This window comes from Astatotilapia calliptera, chromosome 3, assembly GCF_964374335.1.
Source record: "Astatotilapia calliptera chromosome 3, fAstCal68.1, whole genome shotgun sequence".
NCBI classification, from domain to species: Eukaryota; Metazoa; Chordata; class Actinopteri; order Cichliformes; family Cichlidae; genus Astatotilapia; species Astatotilapia calliptera.
In genome coordinates, this window is record NC_137424.1 from 83,418,029 (window position 1) to 83,443,343 (window position 25,315).

At 42.8% G+C, this 25,315-nt stretch overlaps 2 protein-coding genes across 4 annotated transcripts in view; one reads left to right on the forward strand and one right to left on the reverse strand.

Moving 5' to 3' along the window:
* LOC145425993 (NLR family CARD domain-containing protein 3-like) overlaps positions 1-25,315 on the forward strand; it is a 231,345-nt gene that overhangs the window by 132,388 nt on the left and 73,642 nt on the right. The window lies entirely within an intron of this gene.
* On the reverse strand, positions 4,368-12,432 carry LOC145426004 (uncharacterized). Of its 3 annotated transcripts, none has more exons than XM_080299584.1 (6): positions 11,750-12,432; positions 5,953-5,994; positions 5,548-5,817; positions 5,229-5,471; positions 4,899-5,051; positions 4,368-4,827 (listed from the first exon to the last, which is right to left on the reverse strand). In XM_080299584.1, the coding sequence occupies exons 1-6, from the start codon at positions 11,781-11,783 to the stop codon at positions 4,751-4,753; spliced, it is 819 nt and encodes a 272-aa protein (XP_080155710.1). In that variant the 5' UTR covers positions 11,784-12,432; the 3' UTR covers positions 4,368-4,750. The 3 variants fall into 3 exon arrangements, with proteins under 3 accessions (XP_080155710.1, XP_080155711.1, XP_080155709.1); XM_080299585.1 differs by having other exon boundaries at positions 4,904-5,054; positions 11,750-12,430; XM_080299583.1 differs by having other exon boundaries at positions 4,899-5,054; positions 11,750-12,417.

A 25,315-nucleotide genomic window follows, 5' to 3' on the forward strand; every position in this document is an offset into this window, starting at 1 on the left:
TCATAATAATGAAGCTGAGGCGTGATGGTGAGTATCTGTCACAAGGTCAGAGGTCAGCAGGATGGTCAATACTGTGGGAACAGTTCATGCTGTGTTCTCCTGATGTGATGTGGTCCACACACACATGTGTAATTATGTTTATATAATCACTACTTGTCAAAGGTTGCAGAACGCCACGATTTTTCTCATTTTTATTGACATTCAAGCAGCTTAATGACTCACTGCACTCTGAAAGAACGCAACAATAAACAATTTCAATTAACACAACATTTCTCTTCTCCAGAGGGACAAGAGGACAGGTCACCAACCTGTCCTAGAGGCAACACAGAGAGACAGAACTAGTCTCAGATTCACAACTATGGACAATTTAAAATCACCAATTAACCTAAACCGGCTAATGTTTTGGTGCCTGCGCAGTCACCCAGTTAGTTAATCCCAAAAAGTTGATCCTTTTTCATACAACTGATTCTGGATGCAGCATTTTAAAGCCGATAACTCGAAAGCTGGAGAAGAAATGATGTGTAACAAATTTAAATCATCATTTAGCCTGAAGAAATAATTTGCTACTTTATAAGAAAGCCCTCCATAATGCTTCATATTATTATTAGGCTGTATTACTGTAGTTGTATCTGTGATAATTTAGATATGATTTACTCTGCAGAGTCGGCTGGAACCACCAGTGAAACCTGAACATGTCAGTTACGGACAAATAACCATCAGATAAAAGAGGGCCGAAGCTACAGCTGCTCTTTAACTTTCTTCTTCTCTTCTTGTCCAGCGGCGGTGGTCTGCCGCGCAACCAGTACGCTGCTGTAGGTGCCACAGGTTCTCTTGCTTGACCAACGATTATCTTCCACGCTTTTCGATCTAAGGCGATGGTTCTTGCCTGCTGAAGGTCAAGTCGAAGGGCCTTCAAATCATCCTGGATTTGTTTCATCCGTGTCTTCTTTGGTGCATTTCGATGCACCCTCCAATCGGTGGGGCGGGTCAAACAGAGTAGGCCATGGGGGTAGCGGCTCGGGTCCATTTGACAAATGTGGCCACACCAACGGAGTCGGCGGCGCTGGATTAGGTCGCCGATCGTCGGTTGGCTGCCGCAGCTGGTGAGGATGGTGTCATTCGAATGACGGTCGCGAAGGGAAACGCCGAGAATGCATCTAAGGCAACGCATGTCTTTAACTTTAACTTCGGAGAGAGCCAAGTCCTCTGCTTTCACTTTTTATGCTCAACCTCAGTGTATGAAGCTTCTTATCTGTCTTAGGACACAAAAGAACTGTTCCCTTCAAAGCTTTCTCTACTAACTATTCCTGTAACGTGTATGAGTGACAGAATATAAGGTCGATAACAAATGTCAAACGGCAGTGTGAAGTAACTCAAATGTTACAGTCTGCCTGTAACTCACAAACACACCTTTATCGACGGAGTCCCAAAGATACAAAGCTAAACAGGAAACTAAACTAACAAACGGAGCACACGGCCAGCCACAAGGGAGAAGACGACGTAGAACATCGGGAGACAAGGACACCAAAAGGGATTCTGCAATGAGACTGGAGGTTTCCGCCTGGTTTGTGAGTTTCACTGGTCTCCACCCCTGGGCAGGGCTGCACATCTCCAGCTTCACATACCTGGAGCTCATTCAGAGATTTAACCCTCCTGCCATCCTTTAAAAAACTCACACCCATCACCCTAGGGACCATTCTCAGCCACGCCATAAAAAGACCATATATCCATATTTTATTCCACTTTAAATTAGCCAACCTTGTAAAACTACTTCTCCCTGAAATATTCATGTAAAGTTTTAATTATATTTTCGTTGTTTTAACCCTTCAAATCCCAGTGTTATTACATGAGCGCCCTGTGTTATAAGCCCCAAAAACCAAAAAAACGAAACTAAATATTTCCACAAAAAACCAGTTGAAGTAATATGTGATTGTCATTATAAGTAGGCCTTTAGATGGACCAAAGATTGGCACCAACATACATTTTGACCTGCCATTATTTTTTTTGCATTTTTTTTGCAATTTAAAAATTAAAACTTCAAGGCCCTGAGTCTTCATTGACATCCAAGAAAAGAAGAAAAAATAAAATCATATGATGATAATTTGGGGTTGAAAAATAGCGTTTATAATGGAAGTCAATGGGCAGAAAATGGTCCCCAGGGTGATGGGTGTGGGGATTTCTGCTGCTCAGCCATTTTAGGCTGATTTAAGGAATTCACACTGGAATATTAACATTGACAGGTAAAAACTATCCTGTGGCAAGTTTGGTTATATTCCACTGAACACAGTGGAAATGGCAGCCATTTAACACATAGCAGTGGCACAAAAAGGTCCCAAGAAGGCAGGAAGGTTAAGCTCCACGTTGACGCTCCTTCAATGACAGTTTGTCAGTTACACCAAGTTGGTAATCGGCTCACGTGCTCCGTGTTTTTGTTGCTAAGTGCTTCACTTGTTTTCCTACCAGCTTTTGGCTGTTGTGACAGATTCAGGGCAGAGAGGGAACACCTGGGGAAAACACTTGGTTTTTGTTTTTTGCCCTCTATGACCGTTCCTCTTTCCCGCTGTTTTTCTTTTCCCCAGTCAAGTCTGTCCCGAATTTAGCAAGTTAAAATAAAATAAACAATAAAAGATGTATCACATGGACCAATACGGCAAGGCTGGGAGGGTCCATTTGGTAAAGTAAATCCGTTGGGCATCTTCGCCTTTAGACAATAATTCTGATGCAAAAGAGCCAAACGGGACAGGCAGAAAAAAAGAAAAAGAAGAAGAACATCTGTCAGCCTCATCAGCTTCCTCTCTCAGCCCTGCAGTATTTTTAGCCTCCCGTCTCCTTATCTGTGGTTTCCTGCTGCTCTGAGGACAGCTGCTCTTATTTTAACTGTGAGTTTCAGGTCTGTGGGCTCTGCTGTTTCATCTTCATCACAGCGCAGGCAGTGACCGATGTCAGGGATTAAACATCTCATACAGATTATATTTACATCAGTGTGAATTTTAACAAGGTTCAAAGCTTAGTCAATCACGTTTACACACATCTTTAAAACCCTTCTGTTGGATTCATGAAGGGTTGTCACTAAAATATATCTGTGGCTTCTCCAGAATGACCTCATACCTCCGACCTACCGATTGGTCGGTTCAGTCAGAATAAGGAAGTTGTGTGGTTGAAGAGTAAACCACCATCACTGAGCAGCCACGTGTCTCCTTCTGGCTTCTCATTATATGAAAGTGTCCGTGTCACCTGCTCTGCTGTCTTCAGATCAGATCTGTACGTGGAATAAGTTTTTATAGGCTTCTATGTTTCCTCTGGTTCTCTTACAACACGTCCTCACACCCAAAGCGTAACATTGTACACTAGGTGACACAGCATCAGGATGTTACGCCCCGCGAGTGAGAACAGGCCTCCTGTTACGTCAGCATGTTTTCACAGTAACATGTTTTCCATGACAGCGGTGAACCAAGCCCAGCTATACAACTGACCGTGCAGCCATCAGAGAGGCTGTCAACAGTATGGGCCCACCATCAGGGCCTGGGTGGTGTAAAAGCACAGGTCCAGTTCTTAGTGTGAATGGTTTTGATTCTTGTTTTCAGATTTCAACAGTTCAAATGAGGTGACGGCTTGTTATTCGCTTTTCCTTCTTTCAGTTTTAGACACAGTAAGAAGTTCCTGTTCTTCTCTTTGGTCACTTCTCATAGTTGGCAGGACAAACATGAGGAAACAGTGAAATTATTCACACTAAAGATATGAATATCAGACGTCGTCAGGGGCTGTCTTTCATGTAATGCTTTGTGTTATTTTGTATTGTTTTCTTATGTTTTTATTGTTTTTAAGTTAAAGGTTTTAGTTGAGTAATTCTGTATTTTTGGAGTATTTATGAAATAATGTCTTAGTATTAATATTTATTCTCTTCATGTCACCTGGTGTATGTGTGTCCTGGTCTTTTGTGTCATGTATTCTCCGTCCGTTCTCATATTGTCTGGGTCATGTCCCGTTCTCTGCAGGTTTATTTTGAAAGGTCTTGTTTACCTTGTTCAGTGTGCTTAGTTCTACTCTTGCCCTGTGGTGTCATTATGCATTCGTGTCAGCTGTTTCCTCGTGTGGTTCCACTTCCCGATCCTACACGATAGGATCAGCTCTGTGTCTGTGATGTTTGTCTTTGTTCAGTTTGCTCCTGTTTCCATCACAGCTTATTGGTGCTCACACTCTAAGGCTGTGGCTCAGACTGCTGTTAGCGCTCTCAGGCTAACCTCATCAGCACACAATAAACCATAATAAATGCCATAGTTCATCATCAGCCATAGCTCACACTCCTGAATCACTTCAATCCTGTTTCTGTGACTCTGATTCTCCATGTCACTGAAGTATCTGCTCTGTAATGTTCGAATGTTTTATTAAAGCATAAATCAACACAGAAACAGAGTCAGGTCTTACTCAGAGACTGTTTGATCCAATCACTGATCAGTTCAGCTTTTCATTCCCGCTCTCACAAAGTGCTTGATCATACCAGTTGTCTGATCTGACCTTACAGTATAACACATACTAAAAAATGCATTTTCTGATCACTTGAAGCATTAAACACATAAAAGCACAAGGTTAATGTTTGTATCCATCCAGTCACCAGCTGAACAGTTCACTGAGAAGCTGACTGACTCAAAGATCCGACTGAGGAGTCTTTACAGACCACAGGTTTGACTCTGGGTCAGAAACAGGAACGTCCCAGCTGCTCCAGCTCCTTCACTTCCTGTCAGCTCAGAGGTCAGAAGTGATGCTCAGTGGTGACATCATCCTGTACAGCAGGATGGCTCGTTTCCATGGAAATGACAGGTGTGTTACCTGTGAGCAGGGTTAAGACTTAAGGATGGAGCACTGAAGTGAGTGATTAGAGAGACTTTGTTCATATCTACCTGAGCTGGTGGCGAAGATGGACAGCAGCAGAGCAGTGCAGGCCACGTATGGACAGAAGACCACCAGGTGCAAGACGAGTCTGAGCACTGACATAGAGGGAGGGGGAGGAAGAGGGGTGATGGGGGGAGCAGAAGAACGAGGGGAGGGGGAGTCTACTATAGATGTAATACCAAAGAATAAGAAAGCAGGAGATGAGGTTGTAGTGGGTGGAGGAGGAGGAGGATTTGCAGGAGAGATGATGATGAGATGATGAAGATGGTTCAGTCAGTTCATTATCAGGTCAGCAGGTTAGTTTGTCTTTAAACAGGAAATGATGTCAGTGCCCTGACCTCTGACCCTCAGTCTGCTCTGAGGAGAAGGTGGATGAATATCAGTATAACACCAGTAGAGACCTTCATCAGACCGCTGGACGTTAGAGAGAATCCACTTTCCTTCAGGTCCAGATCCAAGTGTAACATTATCTCTGACGAAGTGAGACTTTCGTCTTTCTCCCTCTTTGGGTGTACACCACAAAGTGACATCACTTCCTGTCATGACAGGAAGTGCAGGAATCTCCAGGATCACATCTTTGCCTGTCCAGCAGAGACACAAACAGAGTGACACAGAGACAGACAGAAACAGAGACACAGCTGGAACATCTGTCTGTACCTGAGACACTGATGGAGACTTCTTCACTCTGATGTCCAGATGAGCTTACACACAGGAAATTTCCACCAGTGAAGAGACTGAGACCGAGAACACAGAAGGAACTGTTAATCCTACTAAAGTCTGACCCAGCTGCTCCACAGTCCTCAGTGAAGTTTCCTCTGCTCCTCTTCACTGTCCATCCATCAGCTGTCTGTCCATCATCAACACAACTCAGATACACTGAAGATCCACTGAAGAACTGCTGAAGGTTTGGACTGACAGACAGAGACACTGGAGGACACACACACACACACACACACACACACACAAACACACACACACACACACACACACACACACACACACAGTAAGTGTATTTGTGTTCTTTTGGAGTCTCACTGATTGTTTTCACTTCCATCTCCTCACCTGCAGAAACAGTCGGTGCAGACAGCAGCAGCACACACACACCTGCAACAGGAGGACAGAGGTCAGTAAAGGTCAGAGGTCACTAAAGGTCAGAGGTCACAAGGTCAGAGGTCACTAAAGGTCAGAAACAGTTCCAAATGGAGGTTTGTTCATCTTGAGCCAAACACTCCATGTTGGGAAACGTCCCAGAACAGGTTGTGGACGACAGGAAGTCATCAAGAAAACTAACTTGCAAGTGTCTGTTGAAAAGGTCTTTAAATAAACCACGCTCTGACAGCAACCCTGAAGCTGGGCACACATTTCCTCAGGAGACAATGTGAGTCTGCTGGGTCCATAATGAGGTAAAGTTCTGCCATGGTGGCTGTGTGGCTGGCAGAGGAAAGACCCAAATGTGAACTCAGAAACGGGAATGCTGAACTAATTATTGGCTTTAACAAACTAAAATAAGTGCAAAATAACAAAACTAGGAAGTCTGACCTTTGCATCAATGTCCCCGAGTCTCTCCGGCTGACTCTAAATTGTTTTTGTGTTCGCTCTCCCTCTCTCTTCTCCTCGCTGTCTCCTCCCTGCCTGGGCGGATGTCAATATTGGGCTCCCGCCTTTGATGCACCTGCTCTGACTAGTCCTGTCTCCTCGGCCAGTATTCAGGGTTTGTGGCTCAGAGTGTCTCATCGCTGGATCGTTGAACACCCTGAGTTCATGCAGCCTCGGCTAAACTTTGCTCGTTGTATATTTCTGGCTCATATTAAAACTTGTCTTTGTATAAAGATTCCCGGACTTGTCTGAGAACCTCTCCCTGGACCCCTGAGTGTGGCAGTGTGAAGTGCAGTGAAAGCACGAGTGGCAGAAGAGGAGCATGTGTGAGCGGAGGAAGTGTGGATGTGCGATTTCAGGTGAGTTAAATAAATGTGTGGTTTTTTTAACTCGGTGCTCGCTGGTGTTTCAGCAGCAGAGACGTGTTTGAGGAAGATGGGCCAAAAATAGTTTTTTGTGCAGTTGTTGTCTGACCACACGTCTAAGTGAGTAGTATGACTGACTACTCCATAAATTTCTGGATCCTGGCAGGAGAAACGGGCTGGGGGAGTGGATGGAGAGGTACCCTGCTAAATAATATTAATGATGAACTGAGGGATGAATTAATTATTACAAACTACTGTTACTGACTTTGTGACCCGGCAGGACCCGGCCTACAAAGACTTAGTTCTTCAAAGGTCCTGTAGACCAGAAGGGCAAGGCTGTGAAATTGGATGGTCTAGCCTACGACCCGTGGTTTCTGTTACCTAGTAACCATGACATAAGCAGCTACAGCTGTTGTGTACCGCATGCTCTGTACTACCTGACTCAGTGGACCATCTACAATTTGCATACAGTGACAACTGATGATGCCATAGCCCTGACACTACATACTGCCCTCTCGTACCTGCAGAAGAGAGACACGTATGAGAATGCTGTTTGTAGATTACAGGTCTGCATTCAATACCATCGTTCCCTCGAAGCTGAAAAGGAAACTGCAGGATCTAGGATCTCTCTGCAGCTGGATCTTTAACTTTCTATCTGACAGACACCAAGTGGTCAGTGCCAAGTGGGAACCTCTGGCAATTGAACTCACTTTGGAAGTATGGAGGCACTGGCTGGTGGGCACAGTTCAACCTTTCATCGTCTGGACCGTTAAACCATAAAAATGAAAAAAACAAAACAAAACATAGAAATCTAGGATACCTACAAGCCCGACATGTGTCTGTCCTCGGGCACTACACTGCCCATTTCATCATGGTATCCACAACACTATTATCTTTCTCCGATGTTATTTCTGTTGGCCATCTCTGCCTCGAAGCAACCATTAATACGTTTCAGTCTGTGCAACCTCTGCCTAGAATAAACACGGAAACCAACCCTATGGCGGCCTATTACAACCTCTGCCATCCCTGACATGGCCTTGCTCTTACATAGCATTGGATTTCGTAAGCGGCCTTCCTCCGTCTGCAGGTAACAACACTATTTTGACTACTGTCGATTGTTTTTGTGGCGTTCACTAAGCTCCCGTCTACCCTGGAGACCATCTAGCTGCCCAGTGCCCACGACCTACTTCTTCCATCTATGGCATCCTGTAGGACATTGTTTCTGATGGTGGGCACAGTTTCAAAGCTGTGTCTGTGTCTGTTCAATCCATTGTGACAATTGACAAGGAAAAGGTAGGAGCGACAGAGAACAGAGAGAAAAGCCGACAATATATAGACAAAAAGTACGGCAAGGGAATAGAACACAGGTGGGAACGCAACTGATACTAATCTGACTGAAAGACAGGGGAAGCAAAACTGAACATAATATCACTGCTCCCTTTGGATGGTTGGGAGCTCAGCCACTATATGGGCCAGAGCCTTCCCTGGCTGGCCCGGTGATAGCTCTGCTGTGACTACTCCGATTGGGCATAGACTACTCCGCAGTAGTCCAGGCCCAGAGTCGCCATTACACGAGGTGACCCAGAGTGACCCAGACTCTCCATTAGAACTTGGGTTGAAAGTGTGGACTTCAAACTATATACCAGCAGTTTTCTGTCTCCAACATAAATGAGACAGAAAACTAAACAGCAGTGACTTTTGTAGGGTTATTAAAGTTGGACAAGTTGGTATTTAATGATGTGCTACGTGATTGCTAACAACACAGCTATGTTAGCATAAACATCGTGAATCTTGAGGATGAACGCTAACTTTTTTCCACTTCATAAAAGTTAACAGGATGTTATAAACGGACCAAACTTCATTCAGAAGAACAACTGAGATAATCCATCCACAATATGAGGTTAGTCATTACAGTTTTTTACAGTCGCTAACAAGCGTTTGTCCAAACAGTTGTCACATTTGCAAAACTCTAAACACAATTAGCACAGCATCGGTCTGTTGTGGCCATACCAGTCACACATTTCATGTCGTGTTCACCCAATATGCAGTCAGTGAACACATTTCCACAATGCTTACATTTTCTTAACAGACAAGCTATACCTCCCAGCAAAATCATGAACTGTTTTTGTAGTATCTACGAATGTTAACACACAACATCCCACAATAGCAAAAACAATATCCCAAACCTTAGATACAGTATAAAAACCTCTGCTTCTGCAATGATATGTCAGTGGATCCGACATACCAGGCGGTTTTATCCCAGGTGCATCGACTTGGATAACATCAGATGTGATGTTGATGAAAACATGTGGCCTAACCCTGAAGATCGCAGAGATTAGATGCAAATCTTTTGCCTTTTTTTAGCCCCCCTCCCCCCTTTTTATCTTGGCTTTTTGCTGTTGTTTTTTTGTTCAGAATGCGCTTGTGTGTTTCATGGATATTTTGTTCACTGTAAGCAATACTGTAAAACTTTCTCTGTCCTATCATACCGTGTTTCTACTGTACCTCCTGTGGTAAACAGTAAAGAAACAAAAACTTGTTTGCTTTTTACTGGAATGCTTTTGAATGTGAACATTACTGTACATGTGGACATACAGTTACCAACCAAGACATTTCTGGTGTCAATATGGTGGATTGCATGTTTCGCATGCAAATACCTGTGAAACTGAAACATAAAAGTCTATGCAGTTTTTGTAATGTCAATAATAGCCAGTATTTTGAAACCTGGTGTACTTTGATTGACTGCATGTACCTTGTGAAGTGAAAACAAGTGTTATTCTTTGACAGACTAATTTCATTTTGAGTCAGATTTATAGTGTTTTTGTACAGTTAGTGTGTGCAGAGAAAGATGTGTTCTAATTTTGAAATGAGGAGTTAGTATATATTTAACAAAGTGTATTTTTGGGAAGGATATTATCCATTTGGCCAATTGTGTTTTGTAGGTGTGGGTCTGTGTTAAGAGTTTAGAAAAGGTATCTGAAGTATGGGTAGGCGCTTGTTAGCGACTGTAAAAAACTGTAATATACTGCAACAACATGGGAATAGAGCAGCTGCCAGAGAATTCAACATTAACCCTTTACAGCCGATCGGAGCGGGCACGCTCTGTTTTGCGTAACTATTTTTAAATCCCGGTAGCTCTGCAACCACGTAAGCTAGCGCAATCATTTTTTTTGCATATGAAACTGGAGGAGTTGTACTTACATCTTATGCCATCAGCTTGTCCTAGGTCACAGTTTAGCTTCGCAAAAACTGCATAAAAATCACTTGCAGCAACAAAAACATGATATTCCAGAAACACGCTTTGCCGATCCGATCAGCTGTTTGTAACACTTCCTACGTCTATCAGCGTGAACTATCACATGACCGCATAACCTGCCCGAAACCGGAAGTGACGTCATTTTGCGGAAATGTAGTTTTTTTTACCATCGTGGCCTCATGAGCTTATACTTGTGTTTTTAAAAGTTATGTTTGACTTCATGACTTTGTGTCGTTTCTGGGATGCTGAGGACTCATATTGCTCTGCTGGAAATAGTTTATTTTGATGCATATGCTGTTATTTTGCAAATTTGCACTTTAATATTTATTTCCGTTTTTCCTGCAGTATATAAAAATTGGTGTATTTCAAAAATAAAACTATGAAGACACTTAAAATAAATTTCCTGTGGTGGGAAACTAGTTTGTGCAACTTTTTTGTATTTACAGTTTTGAGGGATAAGCCTCTTAAATTTCTCTAACAAGAAATATATGTTAAAAAAACAAAAACGATTTTCAATTTTTTTGTAGGTTATTGCACTTTTTTGCAATTTATGTAATTACTATGCACCTAATGCAGACATATTATTAAAGTTTGGGCTATAATGGTTGTATTGATGTATAGCAACTTTAAATGCTCCCAAAAATGGCTCCACAGCATGTAAAAATATAATATAAGCTCTGGCGGACTTGGTTCTATGGTAGGTCTTAAAGGGTTAATGAATCAATGTTACAGAAGTGGAGGAAGCAAGAAGAATGAGTTGAGTAAAGTTAGAGTTATCTGACTGTTTTATTTCGGTTAATGCGCCTTATAATGCGGTGTACCTTATGGTCCGAAAAATACAGTACTTTTGTACATGTTATATTTTTATTTTTTATTTTAAATACATTTGGAAATATTTCAACCCAACTTTTTTCACTCGGTCATTCTGGTGTACTGTGTGCAGAATTTAGAGGTGAAAATGTGTTTAATATCTTTTTTAAAGGGCTATAACATGAAAGAAATGTGGAACAAGTGAAGTACTGAGAATACTTTTAGGATGTGCTGTACCTGACATGCACATGATGTCGACTCACGCATCACACCACTGTTATGTGCTGGGCTTGACACTTCTTGTGACTCAATCTCACCTTTTCCAATACTAATAACATAAAACCCACGATACACAAAAAGACAGCTATGGCTATTGCTATCCCAAATTCCTGGTAGTTATAATGTCATGATGACATTCATGTTTGTCATGTAATGGCAAACAACAACCTATGAATGCAGGTGTCGATAGCGCTCTCCATTGGATGATCCTTCATGAGTCTCGACAAAATGCCTCTAGAAGCTCCCAGATAGTGAGATTAGAACTGTGTGAATGAATCTGACTGAATGTTCGAGACAACTGTCCTGCAGCAGAATGTATCTGACATGATGTGAATAATGTGTTGGATAAAAAATCTAAACATGAAATGAATGCATCTATGGCAGTGTGCATATTTACTAACTGTAAACCTGCTAAAGTTTAAAGTCTGAAGTTTAGCTTCACTCTCACTAAAGTCTTTGCACTTGTGAATACTTCCACTTGTCTGCTCTAGATCTGTTTCCTTCGTTGACTGTGTGTCAGACCTGCAATGAAAGCATTCTGTGTTTGACTCACCGAAGCGGAGAAAAGAGAACCATGCAGTCTTCATCTTGTCTGGATAAATAAATGACCAGTCTGAATATCAGAGAGATGCTTTTAATGCGATCACTTCCTTTTTAGCACCCACTGTGTGACTCTAAGTTCTTACTGGATGTACTTTATTTTAGGGGTGGAGAAAGCTGCTTTAATGTGTTGCATGTATCACGTGCAATGCTGAATCTTTTTCAGGGCTCTAGAGTGCGACCAATTTGATGGCAAATGCGACCAAATTTTTCAGTGGTGCGACTAAAAAAAACAAAAAAAAAACTGTTCGGGTAACAAAAAAAAAATAAAAATCTGCAACCTTCCCTGTGGTCAACAACAGACACACATTTTGCCCCTATCGTGGACTAAACCAACCAGAGATAGTAAGGGGCGGGACCTCTCTGATTGGCCGTGGTCCAGTTGAAAGTGCAGGTGGAAGTGGGAGGTGAGTAGCTTGAATAAAGCGATATCAATTCATTAAATCCTGAATCGACTTTTAAATATAACTGTGTTTTGCCAGAAACGCCAGATTCTCAGATTAAAGCTCACAAAACCATTTCAACAACAACCAAACAGCAGATGAGAGCAGGCACACGGACTCCACACAAAGACGTAAACACAGACCGACGCATCAGAATCAGCTTTGTCTTTCTCGGCTTTCTCACCCGACGGCCCGTAGACGGACACGCTGTCGGAGCTCAGCGATCCTGATGCGTCCGCGCTGTGATTACGTCTTTTTGCGCTGATTCTGAGCTGCAGGTTTTGTCTCTCCAACCAAAATCCACCGAGCCAGCAGCAGAAGAAGCAGCAAACTGCGCTTCACATTTGATAAATGTCGTCATGAATTCCCTCTGACTTTTGCTGTTTTGCTTCCACCACGATAAAAATCACACTTCCTGCACAGCTCTCTGTGTGTACTTCAGGAACAGTTTCAAAACTCTGTTTTCTGCATCATTCATTGGCTTATTACCCACCAGTCTACCGTTGTTTACAGCGCTGTCTTTTTCTTTTTTCACTTCAATGACCTCGGACAAGAAAGCCTCATTTCTGCTGTTCAATACTGAAGAAATTTAAACTTTTTAAAATTGTGCAAAATTGCAGAACATTGCAGAATATTTTAAGGTTATCTGCTATAAAAAGCCAGACCAGGAAAATCTCCTTCATGTTTTTCTGTTTTATTCTCAGTTACTTTCACACAAAGGCATCTGCTGTGATGTTCACAATGCTGATGAAGTCTCACATGTATCAGTACTGATAAATGATCAGAATTATAATATTTCTGACTGTCTGAGGCTAAATTGAATCAAATCAGGACTTTGAGAACTGGAATCGAATGGATTATAGAAATCAGTGATGATACCCAGCCCTAGTGAGCAGCCTAGGCCTGAGAGGAGTGGATGTAGCTGTGGGTAATAAGAAAAGATGTAAAGAACTATTGATAACTTTTTCATTAAGGCCTTGTCATGGCTACTGAACGGACCCACGCGCAGACAGTTCTTTCAAGGAAACAAAAGGGGATTTATTTACAATAGGGATCACCTTAGTGCAAAATATATGTACAGTGAGTTGGGAGGGGGTCCAGGGCTCCAGGGAGAGAAGGGGGGGGGGGGAGAATCCACACACACGCTTCCTCTTCCACTCAGTCACCGCCACCGCTCCTCCGCACACACGCACTCCTCTTCAGCCGCACTCGCTCCAACACTCCACACACTGCCCCACTTGGACAGGTCCGGTGATTCGGTCCGGAATCTACAGACAGAAGGTCAAAGGTTAGTTCCACAACATAAAACACGTGTAAGCGATTCTTCTTTGAATATGCCGCGAGCACGAACTCAGGTGGTTCGACGTTCCAGCGGTGAGCTGCTCTGTGCCACTGCCTTAAATAGCAGCTGGGGAAATCAGCCAGATCAGCCGCAGGTGGACACCATCCACAGGGGTGCGTGGGCCAAGAGTGAGAGCCCGTAATGAGCTCCACCCAGGCAGAGAGGAGGAGGAGAGACAAAAAAACTAAAACTAACAACAACAAAACCTGTAGCCAGCGTGGGCCAACCAGAGAGACACGGGGACCGTGACAGGCCTGATCTGTCTGAAATTCATAGCCAGCTCTGACACGGTGCCATCAATCTTTGAATTCTGAAAAAGCAGCAGTGTATCCAGGAAACACATTATATGCTGCAATAAATGCCCAAGTGTCCCCTCTCCCCACTGCCTTTCAGCAGCAGACAGCAGCAAACAGGTCGTCAGAGGAGCTGAGATGATGATTAAGTTTAACATTTTCTACAATATTGACAAAGCACTTTAAGCACAAATTCAAATTCAAATTCAAATTTTATTTGTCACACACACACAACCATACACAGTATGACATGGGGCTGAAATGCTTGTAGCTGTACAATGCCCGACCATTAAATGACAGAAGAAAAGTTTTACAATATTTACAATTTACAGGTTACTACAGAATTTACAAATTAACTTAGGAATTTACAGTAAAGAATGTGCAAATAGCAGAAGAGATTATAAAGATTATAAATTATAGGAATTATAGGAATAATAGGAAATGTGTGGTGGTGCGTGTGGTGACGTGTGTGAGAGTCCAGTCTTATAGTGATGTGTGTGGGAGAGTCCAGTCTTATAGTGATGTGTGTGGGAGAGTCCAGTCCTACACCTGGTTCAGGGCCCGAATAGCCTGGGGGAAGAAGCTCCTCCTCATTCTCTCTGTTTTGGCCTTAAGGGAGCGGAAGCGCTTCCCAGACCTCAACAGTGAGAAGAGTCCATTGTTGGGATGGGAGAGGTCCATCATAATCTTCCTAGCTTTGGACTTGCACCGCTTGGTGTAGATGGACAGCAGGTCAGGGAGCTCTGATTGAATGATGTGTTCGGCTGAGTGCACCACTCTTTGCAGATCTCGTCTGTCCTGCTTGGTGCTGTTCCCAAACCAGGTGCAGATGTTTGCCGTCAGGACGCTCTCGATGGTGCAGGAGTAGAAGTTCTTGAGCACCTTCAGTGGCAGATGGAAGCCTCTAAGTCTTCTGAGGAAGAAGAGACGCTGACGAGCTTTCTTAACCAGGGAGTTGATGTGGCAGGACCATGACAGGTCCCGAGTGATGTGGACACCCAGGTATCGGAAACTGTCCACTCTCTCCACTGGCGTGCCACTGATGATGAGGGGTTTGTAATTCCTCGCCTGCTTTGTAGTGAAGTCCACGATCAGCTCCTTAGTCTTGCTGATGTTTAGGAGGAGGTTATTCTCCTGGCACCAGGTCTCCAGGTTCCTAATCTCCTCCAGGTAGGCCGTCTCGATGTTGTCGGAGATCAGGCCCACAACAGCAGTGTCGTCAGCAAACTTGACAATGGAGGTGGTGTCTGATGTGGCTACACAGTCATAAGTGTACAGTGAGTACAGCAGGGGGCTTAAAACACAGCCCTGAGGCACTCCAGTGCTGAGTGAGATGGAGGGGGAGACTTGTTTTCCCACCCTCACTGATTGGGGTCTGTCTGTGAGGAAGTTGAGGATCCACTGACACAGTGATGAGCTGAGTCCTAGATCTGTCAACTTGGTGAAAAGCTTAGAGGGAATTATTGTGTTGAATGCTGAACTGTAGTCCACGAACAGCATCCTAACATAATTCCCTCTGCCAGTGTCCAGGTGACTCAGGGATGTGTGGAGCAGGTGAGATATGGCATCGTCTGTGGAACGATTAGTCCGGTAAGCAAACTGAAGTGAGTCGATGGTGGCAGGAAGTGAAGAAGTGATGTGATCTCTCATCAGTCTTTCAAAACACTTCATCACAACTGAAGTCAGTGCTACTGGACGGTAGTCATTGTGGCAAGCGGGCTGTTGTTTCTTTGGAACAGTAATGGACTGTTTGAAGCATGTGGGAACCACAGCTTGGGCCAGGGAGAGGTTGAAGATCTCCGTGAACACCGGTGCTAGTACGGACTGCAACTTTCCCCCAAAGAAAGTGCACATGTAAAACTGCGGTGTTAAGCGATGCGGTTGAAAAATTTGAGTGCGCCTAACTTTTGTGCCAGTGCGCCTAAATTTTTAAAGTTAGGCGTACCAGTGCGCCCATGTCAAAAAGGTAGTCTAGAGCCCTGTTTGTAGATAAAACCACAAAGTAACAGTAACATACTCAGAAAAGAAACCAGGAAGAAAGGGTTAGGGTTTGTTGAGACACATTTAAACTGTCATGATTATTATTTCATGTGGTTTTGTTTTGTTTACATACACTTTTAGATGACTTATTCTAATGAATGTTATTTGTTTTTGCAGTTATGGGGTGGGGGGGTCATGTTTAGCTGCTCTACTTCTGGTTTCTGTCAAGAATCAAAGCGGAGAAGTTAAGAGTCTGCTAAAGCGTGCATGCAATAGCACATTTTTTCTTTTGAACACTTTTTATTTTGCAAATGGTCTTATTATTTTTTGGTTTTGTGAGCGAGGTATCTTTATTTATGTGTGCTTTGATGGATGGTATTTACAGTTTGATTTTGTGACGATCTGTGACAGCAACAGAGTTAATCAATAGCCACAACAGAGTGGTTGTATAGGATAAGTCTGTTCACACTCTTAGTTTGCAATTCCCACTCCTGATCAGACATTTCAGCTCTCACTTCTATGCATATTGTGATGCTCAGAATGATTTGCTGGTGAGGAAGTCCACCCCCTCACAACGACCAGGTTCTGTGTCTGACTTCAGTTCAACACAATCATTCCTCAGCACCTGCTGGCCTGAACACTCCCTCTGCAACTTGATCCTGGGATTTTCTGACTTGACTTGAGTTGAAGAAGTAACTAGTAACTATAATTAAATATTAAAACATAAGTCACTTGCCCAACATCGGTCATTATACACTGTATTTTGCAGACAAGTAGTTACAGGACTCTCTCCCAGGCCACAGTCAGAAAATCTCACTCAGTGCACAGCAGGAGCTTCACACAAACTCATGTTCACAACACATGTTAGAGCTTCATGTGTGTTTTCAAAATTGGAGTTATTTTTACTTCTAATAGTGTTTACATAGAGCCCAGGTCATGAACAAGATTTCTTTTTACATTTTCATTGTAAGTAGAGTAAAGCAAAAGCTTAATTAATCTTAATCTAATAGCCCTGGTGTTTTCTAACAATCCGGACAGAATGGTAAAAAAAAAAAAAACGTGGAAAAGGAAGACACAAAGTGGTCCGGTAACAATGTACAGAAACATGTATATGTATAAAACGTACAGAACTATGTATAAAATGGTGTTGTCCATGATGGATGTTAGCTTAGACAACATCCTCTCCTCCCCAACCTGCTCGATGGACTTCAGCGGACAGTCCAGGACCGAGCTGGCCCTCCTGACCAGTTTGTTGTGTTTCCCCTGGTCCCTCTCTGCCGTTCCACCACTCCAGCAGACCACAGCATGGAAAATAACAGAAGTCACTACAGTGTCGTAATATGTCCTGGAGCGTCCTGTTCACCCCGAAGGATCTCAGCCGCCGTAGCAGGTGGAGACGACTTAGACCCTTTTTGTAGAGTGCATTTGTGTTTGTGGACCAGTCCAGTTTGTTATTCAGGTGAAGACCCAGGTATTTGTACTCCTCCACCGTTTCAGTGTCCAAACCCTGGATGTTCACTGGTGTAATAGAGGGTGGCTTCTTGCTGAAGTTAATCACCAGCTCCTTCGTCTTGCTGGCATTGATGCAAGCTTCGCACCAGCTTACAAAGTCTTTGATGACCCCCATGTATCCCAGTTTGTTTCCCTCCAACACTCGACCCACAATGGCGGTGTCGTCTGAGAACTTCTGGAGCTGGCGAGTGTCCATGTTATAACTGAAGTCTGTAGTGTACAGGGTAAAGAGGAAAGGAACGAGTACTGTTCCTTGTGGGGTCCCCGTGCTACAGAGAACGCAGTCAAGAAGCCTCACATACTGGGGTCTCCTGGTGAGGTAGTCGATAATCCACGTAGATAACCGATGGTGCACTCCTGCTCCTTCGAGCAGAGAGGTGTGAAGAGCTCTGGTGACTGGGGGAGGGAACGGCTTCTGAGTCAAACCTGTTAAAGAACTGGTTCAGTCTATCAGCCCAAACCTGTTCTCCAGACTCTGGACCCCTCTGCTCGCTGTGCTTCATTCAGTGATGGTTTTCAGCCCTCTCCACACACCTCTGGTGTTGCTCTGCTGGAGCTGCTCCTCCAGTTTCCTCCTGTCGTTTCCCTTCCTTATCTCTCCCTAAGCTCCTTCTGGACCGTAAAGTGTTATCCACACAGAAGTTGATATAGTCTTTTATGCAGGTAGTTAGTGTAAGTCCAGTGTTTTGTTTTCCACATACTGAGTGACAGTAGGGAGGGTTGAGGACAAGGAAGCATGATTAAAATCCCCAGAGATGAAAAGGAAGGCTTGGAGGTGTGATGTCTGCAGCTTGGACACTACTGTGTGAATTGTCTCGCATGCTGCTGCCGCATCTGCCCCTGGTGGATCGTAGGCAGTTGTCACGATGACTTGCGAGAACTCCCGTGGCAGGTAATACGGTCGGATGCTAACTGCTAATGCTCCACATCTCGAGTACAGCGCTGCTCCTTAACACTAATGTGCCCCACTTTAAACCATACTCACTGTCTTTTCAAAGATGGTGCAAAAGTGGGTTGCTAGAGTGCATTACAAAAAGGGAAACAATTATTAGTGTAATGGGTCAGTGCAATATCAGGACAGTCAGGGCATGTGCAATATTGGGGTTTGTGCAATATAACTGATGTGATGTGATTGTGTTTTACATTGTCCTCTGTTGTCCACTCTTGTTGTCATTGTTTGTTCTGATATGATGTGAGTCTCTATGTGTTTTTACTAACTTGCGCACCAACCTGCCAGAGGGTCTGCAGATGGAAATTAGCCAAAGGCTATAATCTGGCATTTACATTTGGCATTACATTTGGCATTACATTTGTTAAAATATTCATCAATATGTATAGTCCCTCTTTCTAAATAAAATAAATAAAATTCAAATTAAAAATTGAAAACAAAGAACACTGGCAGAACATGTCGAGTGAGATTATGATTCAGGATGAATAGAATCTACAGTTTTTACTTACACTGTAAAATCGAATTAGTTCCCAGAACTCAAAAAATCTATGCAAACTCATTGTCTCAAAAAATTGAGTAAAGCTTAATTAAGATGAGTAAGTTAGGGTAACCTACTCATTGCAAGTATACAGTTCTAAGAATGACTTTCTGACTGTGCAATACTGATTGTTTACACACTGACAAACATTTCAAGTTCTACTAAATTAAAAAAAACAACCTGCAGTAACTTATATTAATATAACACTGTATTCAAATATGATTCAAATAGAATAATTAACAACACTTCTTGTAATGGTGTTTAAATCAGCCCAACTTTTATTTTGAAATATAAACCAATATAACAGCCAACATCCTGGACACTGTTCTGCTGAACAACAAACAGTTATACTGCCGTCACTGTTATAATCTTACAATGAAACTAAGTCTCAGATTTAATTATTCTGAAAATAAGTTTAGGCCTACCACAAGTTTGTTTTGTACTTACATTACTTATGTAATCAAAATAAAATGTATTTACTGTTCTGTCACAAGTGCAGTCTCTACATCAAACAACACATTTGTTTTACATTCATACACTGAAGCTGTTATGCTGTAATAATTTAAGGATGCTGGTTTCCAGTCCAGGCATCACTGCCTGAATGACTGTCATGGATCGAGGTGATCCAAATGTAAGTACAGAAGAAAGTCTTTAACTTCCCTTCAGTACAGTGGCAGTGGATGTGGGTTGGAGATAACAATGACCTTCAACCTGCAGGTGACCATCTTCACTGACCAACCACCTGTGATGGAGGACTCATCAATCTCAGACTCCCTCCCCACTGGAGAGGTGACATTCAATGTCCCACTTGTCAGTCTGGATAGCCAGCCGTTACACAATAATGTCAGGAAAGCATATTTTTTAAAAGGGCTCTGCAAACATGGCCAATAACTTTCATTCTGATGATCTGCAGAATAATTTCACCCTTCAAAAAGTTGCAGACTTCACTATATACAGTGCAGACAGTGTGGACCCTCTAAACTAAGTCTGTGGGATATGATCTTTGAATGAATGCAGACCAAACTGTTGTTGTATTTACTTACACAGCATGTCTTGTAGGATTAACTGGAGTCATCAGCAACAGCACAGAGCAGTCACGTCTCAGGTCTAATAATAGAAGACAGGAAACTAAAGCATAAAGGAAACAGCAAGTAAAGCAGTTTGATGTAAAGTATGATTAAAGTTCAGCCTGATTAATATAAATGTGACAGCTACTAACATATTGTGGGAAGTAAACTGTAACCAAAATCCTTCCCACTCAGCTGATGTCTTTCTGTCCAACAGCTGCTCTTCTAGACTTGTAAGAGTTTGATGTGATGTGTGGAGTGCTGGTCCGAGCCTCACAGACAGTAAGAAGCACACAGAGGGAGAAAAAACATAAAATTATTTGGAAGCTGATTTAATCCTTAATGGCTGTGCAACCATTATAACCATTATAACCATTATAACCATTATAACAACACAGAAGGTCAATGTAGACCTCATCCACTCAAATTAGAATAGCACATATAGTACTAAAAACACCATCTATTACTGTGTCTGAATGTGTGGTAAAGGCACTGTCAGTTTAGGCTTAAAGAGATATGTGTTTAAAAAACCCCACCTCATTTAAATGTCATCATTACATAGAGAAGTTCGGCCATCCGGAAGGGGCTCAGAGTAGAGCCACTGCCCCTCCACATCGAAAGGAGCCAGCTGAGGTTGTTTGGGCATCTGACAAGGATGCCTCCTGAGCGCCTCCTGGGTGAGGTGTTCTGGTCATGTTCCACCGGGAGGAGGCCCTGGGGCAGACCCAGATAATGCTGGGGAGATTATCTTTCAGCTGGCCTGGGAGCACCTTGGTTTTCCCCCGGACAAGCTAGAGAAGGTGGCTGGGGAGAGGGAGGTCTGGGCTTCTCTGCTTAGGCTGCTGTGCCCCCCACTAACCCAGGATTGGCAAAAGAAGATGAATGGATGGATAGTCAGGCGACTGTGGTTCAGGTTGCCGGTTCGATCCCCTGCTCTGTCTGTCTCGCTCGTTGTGTCCTTGGGCAAGACACTTACCGCCTACTGGTGTTGGCCAGAGGGGCTGATGGCACGATATGGCAGCCTCGCCTCTGTCAGTCTGCCCCAGGGCAGCTGTGGCTGCAACTGTAGCTGCCTCCACCAGTGTGTGAATGTGAGACTGAATGAATAGTGGCATTGTAAAGCGCTCTGAGGGTTATATTAATGCAATCCATTATTATTGTTATAAAACAGACATGTTCATTAAATGTAAAAACAGCTTGCTTATGTCGGTAAAGAAAGATTAGATTTAACATTAATAGATGCCACAGATGTTCAAAAGAAACCACAAAGAATTAAAATAGATACAGAGGTTAAGAATATACAGTTCATCTGTTATAAAAGTGGACTGAAAACAAGCCCCGCCCCCAATGGCTGCACCTTCAGAAAAAGTTTTCTCTCGGTTGTTATCTAGTAGCGGTTCACTTTTCTATTTCAAACAATCAACAGAAAATTTCACAGAGAGATTTTATATAAGGTTTTTAAATGTCAGAGGTTGGAGGTGAGGAAGAAAGTGGACCCAAACGCAGGACTCACAGTGCAGGAGTGTTTATTGGAGGGAACAGAATGAACAGATTGAGAGATGAATAACTGACTGACGGGAAGTCTGGCTGAACTAAGAATACGGTAACAACATTACATCAATGACAAGACAAAGAACTGGAGGAAACTGAGGACTTAAATGCACTGACGGAAAAAGACGATAGGAGACTGGTGAGTCACACAGTTGAACTAAATCTGACTAATGATACGCAGGGACTAGAACATAATGCAAATAGGCAGGGGACTGACACAGGAAATCAGGAAATATGAAAACTAAACAGTGACAAAAGTCCAAAACTGAAAACAAAGGGTCATCGACCCAGGAACCCTGACATTAAAGCTGTGGGTTACTTTTTAAGTAACATGAGCCCAGAGGCAGCAGCAACGGCAGTCTAACACTAGCTAGCTAGCAGAGTTCATAAACCTGGTGCTAAGAAGGCACAAAATCTGTTTGAATAAGAGAGTCAGGGAATCACAAACAATGATCTCTGGAGCTGAAGCTTCTCCAGGTTTGCTCAACATATTCCAGAAAAAAATGAACATGAACACGCGGACTGATCTGTGAGAAGAGGAGGAAGGCATTTTCAAACCATATAGTCAAAACTTCCAGCTTGCTGAGTTGATCAGCTCTTTGAATAAAAAGTACTGGTAACTTACCTAACATGAGATCTAATAACAAGCTGATAAAAATTGAGTTCAATCTACTTACTGTTTACCATGGTTTAAGAACAGTTTACAAAAACAATGCCATCAGGTCATGAATTTAAATAAAAACATAGGACTTTTATACACACTAATAATGTGGGCAGCTGTAGACACGATGGCTAACGCCTGATAATTGCTCATGGCCACATCTTAGCTCAGTGCCTGCAAAACAAGCTGCTTCTTTCCACCACTTTTAACTGGTTAGATAAATGCACATTCACATATAAAACTCTGTGAACTACTAAAAGAAGGTACACCTCTTTTGGAAAGTTGGCCACAGCTGATGGCTTGCATACTCTGGCTTCCTGAACAAATGGGGGACCATGCACATCAGGGGTGTCAAAAGGGGGCCAAAACTCAAGGCCCGCTTTAGGTCTCGAGCCAAACAAGATAAACATTTATTGAACACACTAAAACAATGTTCTTCAAACATAAATATGAATAAAAACAGACAGGAATATTATTCCAGATTAAATAAACTTAAAAAATAAACTTTAACTTTAAATATTTTGCTCTTCATAAAAATATATTGTGTGAAAATTACACAAGTTAGAAATATGAACATGCTGGCAAAACCCCAGAAAAAATAAATGAAAGCAAACACAAGGTTGGAGCCGCATGCAGACGGAGCTGGGTGCTGCTGCAGGAGTGCAGCTAATTAACTGTGCAGGCCATTCAGTGTCTTTCCCTGAGTGCATCATTACACTGCAGCTGCATCTGAATCTGCACAGGTGCAGTTTCCACGTAAATGGGTTGCGAAGCAGCTCGAAATTCTCTTTATGTGCTTCAAAGTCACCAAAGTGCCACGAACTCAGTGCACAGTGCGCTCAGCTTATCAGGAGAGTCAGCCGACTTCGTTCAACATTACTTGGCAACAGGGAGAGTGAGGCAAGTTGCACTGGTGCATTTGTGACAGCTTCACTTGAAATGCCTTCACCGCATCATAGACGTCCATGAACTGACAGGTTTCCTTGCTGAGCTCAAAAACCCTATTGAAAGTTTTTTCCTCAACTCAGCCAGCGGACCTCTGTATGAGTAATAGGTTCAGTCCAAAACACATGGTTTGCTTACATGTTGCTTCAAGCACAGATGTGTTGAAGTTTTGTCATCAAATGAGTCAAAAGCTGCTCCTTTCTTTCTGAATTTAATTAAAAACTGTAAAAATCCCAATTTTTACAGGGATCACTAAGAACTAGAGAAATATGTACTGGGACAAACCTGATGATCTGTTGCCCAATGTGTCTGTGTTTGGTCATCATATATTAGGCAGAGCTTCTGAGTTTTCACTGCTGCAGGATTCATGTTTCAGGTACATAAAGTTTCATTTGATCTTTAACGTGAGCCATATAGAAGACTAAATTTTTAATGCAGAGATGTTAACATTGAGTTCAATTACATTTTATTTATTTAATGCTATAACACAGCAGCAGCTGTGGAAAGGTTCTTAAATTCACCTGAGAGGTACAGAAATTGGGAATCTCGACATGTTGAGCTGAGCACATGGCTGCAGCATCTGCAGCAGGTGTTGGGGGCGGATGATGTTCTGTCTTTGTTCACAGAAACTGCAGGCTGCAGCCCATTAAAGGTGCTCCGCCCTCACCGTGAATTCATCACAGTAGCATGGCGACTTTTTCAGCCAGCGAATCACTAAGTGTGCTACAGAGGAAGTGATGAAGGAGATGGTCTCAGGCTGTCGTCCAGACGTTTAGTCGACGTCCAGACAAGATGAAGACCCCATCTGTCTCTCCACTCCTCGGTAAGTCAAATATTCATTCACTCCAACACACACACACAAAGAGGAGGACACATTTCTGGAGACTTACCAACGCCCTCTGACTGCACACTGTGTCCAAGCTGTCTGACAGGATTTTGTACTTTTAATGGGTTGCTACATCCACCTTTTACAAGAATTTATTAGTTTATTCATTTATTAGTTTGCCTTATGAAACTGCATCATTAAAGGAAGTCAAGTTTACATTACAACGACTTCTGCTTCAGTTTGTAAAATCTTACATTTCTGTGACGCTACAAAGACATAATTTTACATAATAACATAATCATTCACGTGACATTTGTTGTTTTATTTCAAGATATTTTTCACCAATTTTAAGTTTGTATGAATATTTTTTAAGTGCAAACAGTTCAGAAAAGTCCTAAGACCTTTTCAGATATTTCTTGCATGCCCCTTATTTAATCTTCTTCCACTAGAAGGTTTTTTATCATTCATTTCATGTGGTTTGGCTCACAGTAAGAAGGTCCTGGGTTTGAGTCCATTTGTCATGGTCGCACTGCCCAAAGCACAGGACTAGACTCAGTTGCAGACAAACCCGGACACACGAGGGTGTAGTATTAAGAGAAGTTTATTATAGGAAGACAAGAGTGACATAAGCCTGTAGCGAAAACAAAAACACTCTTGGCAAGTAAAACATGAACTGAAGGCGAGAGCCCAAACACTGGCTCTGAGACGAGTTAGCAGGTAGCACATCACCGTGCATGAAGCAAACAAATAACTAGACGTTACCTGCACTCAATGAAACAAAGCTGTGAATTACTCTGCAGCATGAAGGAAAACGCTACGAACAAGACTATGAGAAAATCACTATGATCTGTGGAACAATACTATGAGCTACCATCAGCAGCACTAACGAAAATGCTATGCACATTACAATGAGTCACTACAATGCAAAATCACCACACGAGCTAGGGCTTGGGCTCAAAGTCATAAAGGGGCAGTGGGGCGTTATATGAAGGAGTCTTAGGGCTGTCAAGGATGAGGAATGGGGAACCAGGCACTGGGTGATGTTCAGAGTAGGAGCCTTGAAGTGGTTGGCAAGAGTTACGAGGCAAAGACTCTTCTCCCTCCTCTTCCATTTTAACAGCAGCTTGCATTCACAGCAGTTGCATTACTGCCACCTCCTGGAGTTATCTAACATCACATCTAACTCTCTAAATCCTCTTAAATAATCCTGTATTTCTCAGCAACCGAAGAACCACTCCTTTCCCATCCTAGCCATTCAACCACCTTCTCAAACCTGAATTCCCCAGTGTTTGCCATTTCTACCCTCATCATTCTCCTGTAGTTACCATGCCTCCTGCACAGGGCTCTAGAGTGCGACCAATTTAGTCGCAAATGCGACCAAATTTTTCAGTGGTGCGACTAAAAAAAAATAT

What these genes read in the sequence shown, in the direction of transcription:
- LOC145426004 (XM_080299583.1), bottom strand. Translation starts at nt 11,783, where the DNA reads ATGAAGACTGCATGGTTCTCTTTTCTCCGCTTCG. An exon ending in TGCACCGACTGTTTCTGCAG is followed by an intron (nt 5,818 to 5,952) that starts GTGAGGAGATGG and finishes TGTGTCCTCCAG; the next exon opens with TGTCTCTGTCTGTCAGTCCA. An exon ending in AGTCTCCATCAGTGTCTCAG is followed by an intron (nt 5,472 to 5,547) that starts GTACAGACAGAT and finishes TCTGCTGGACAG; the next exon opens with GCAAAGATGTGATCCTGGAG.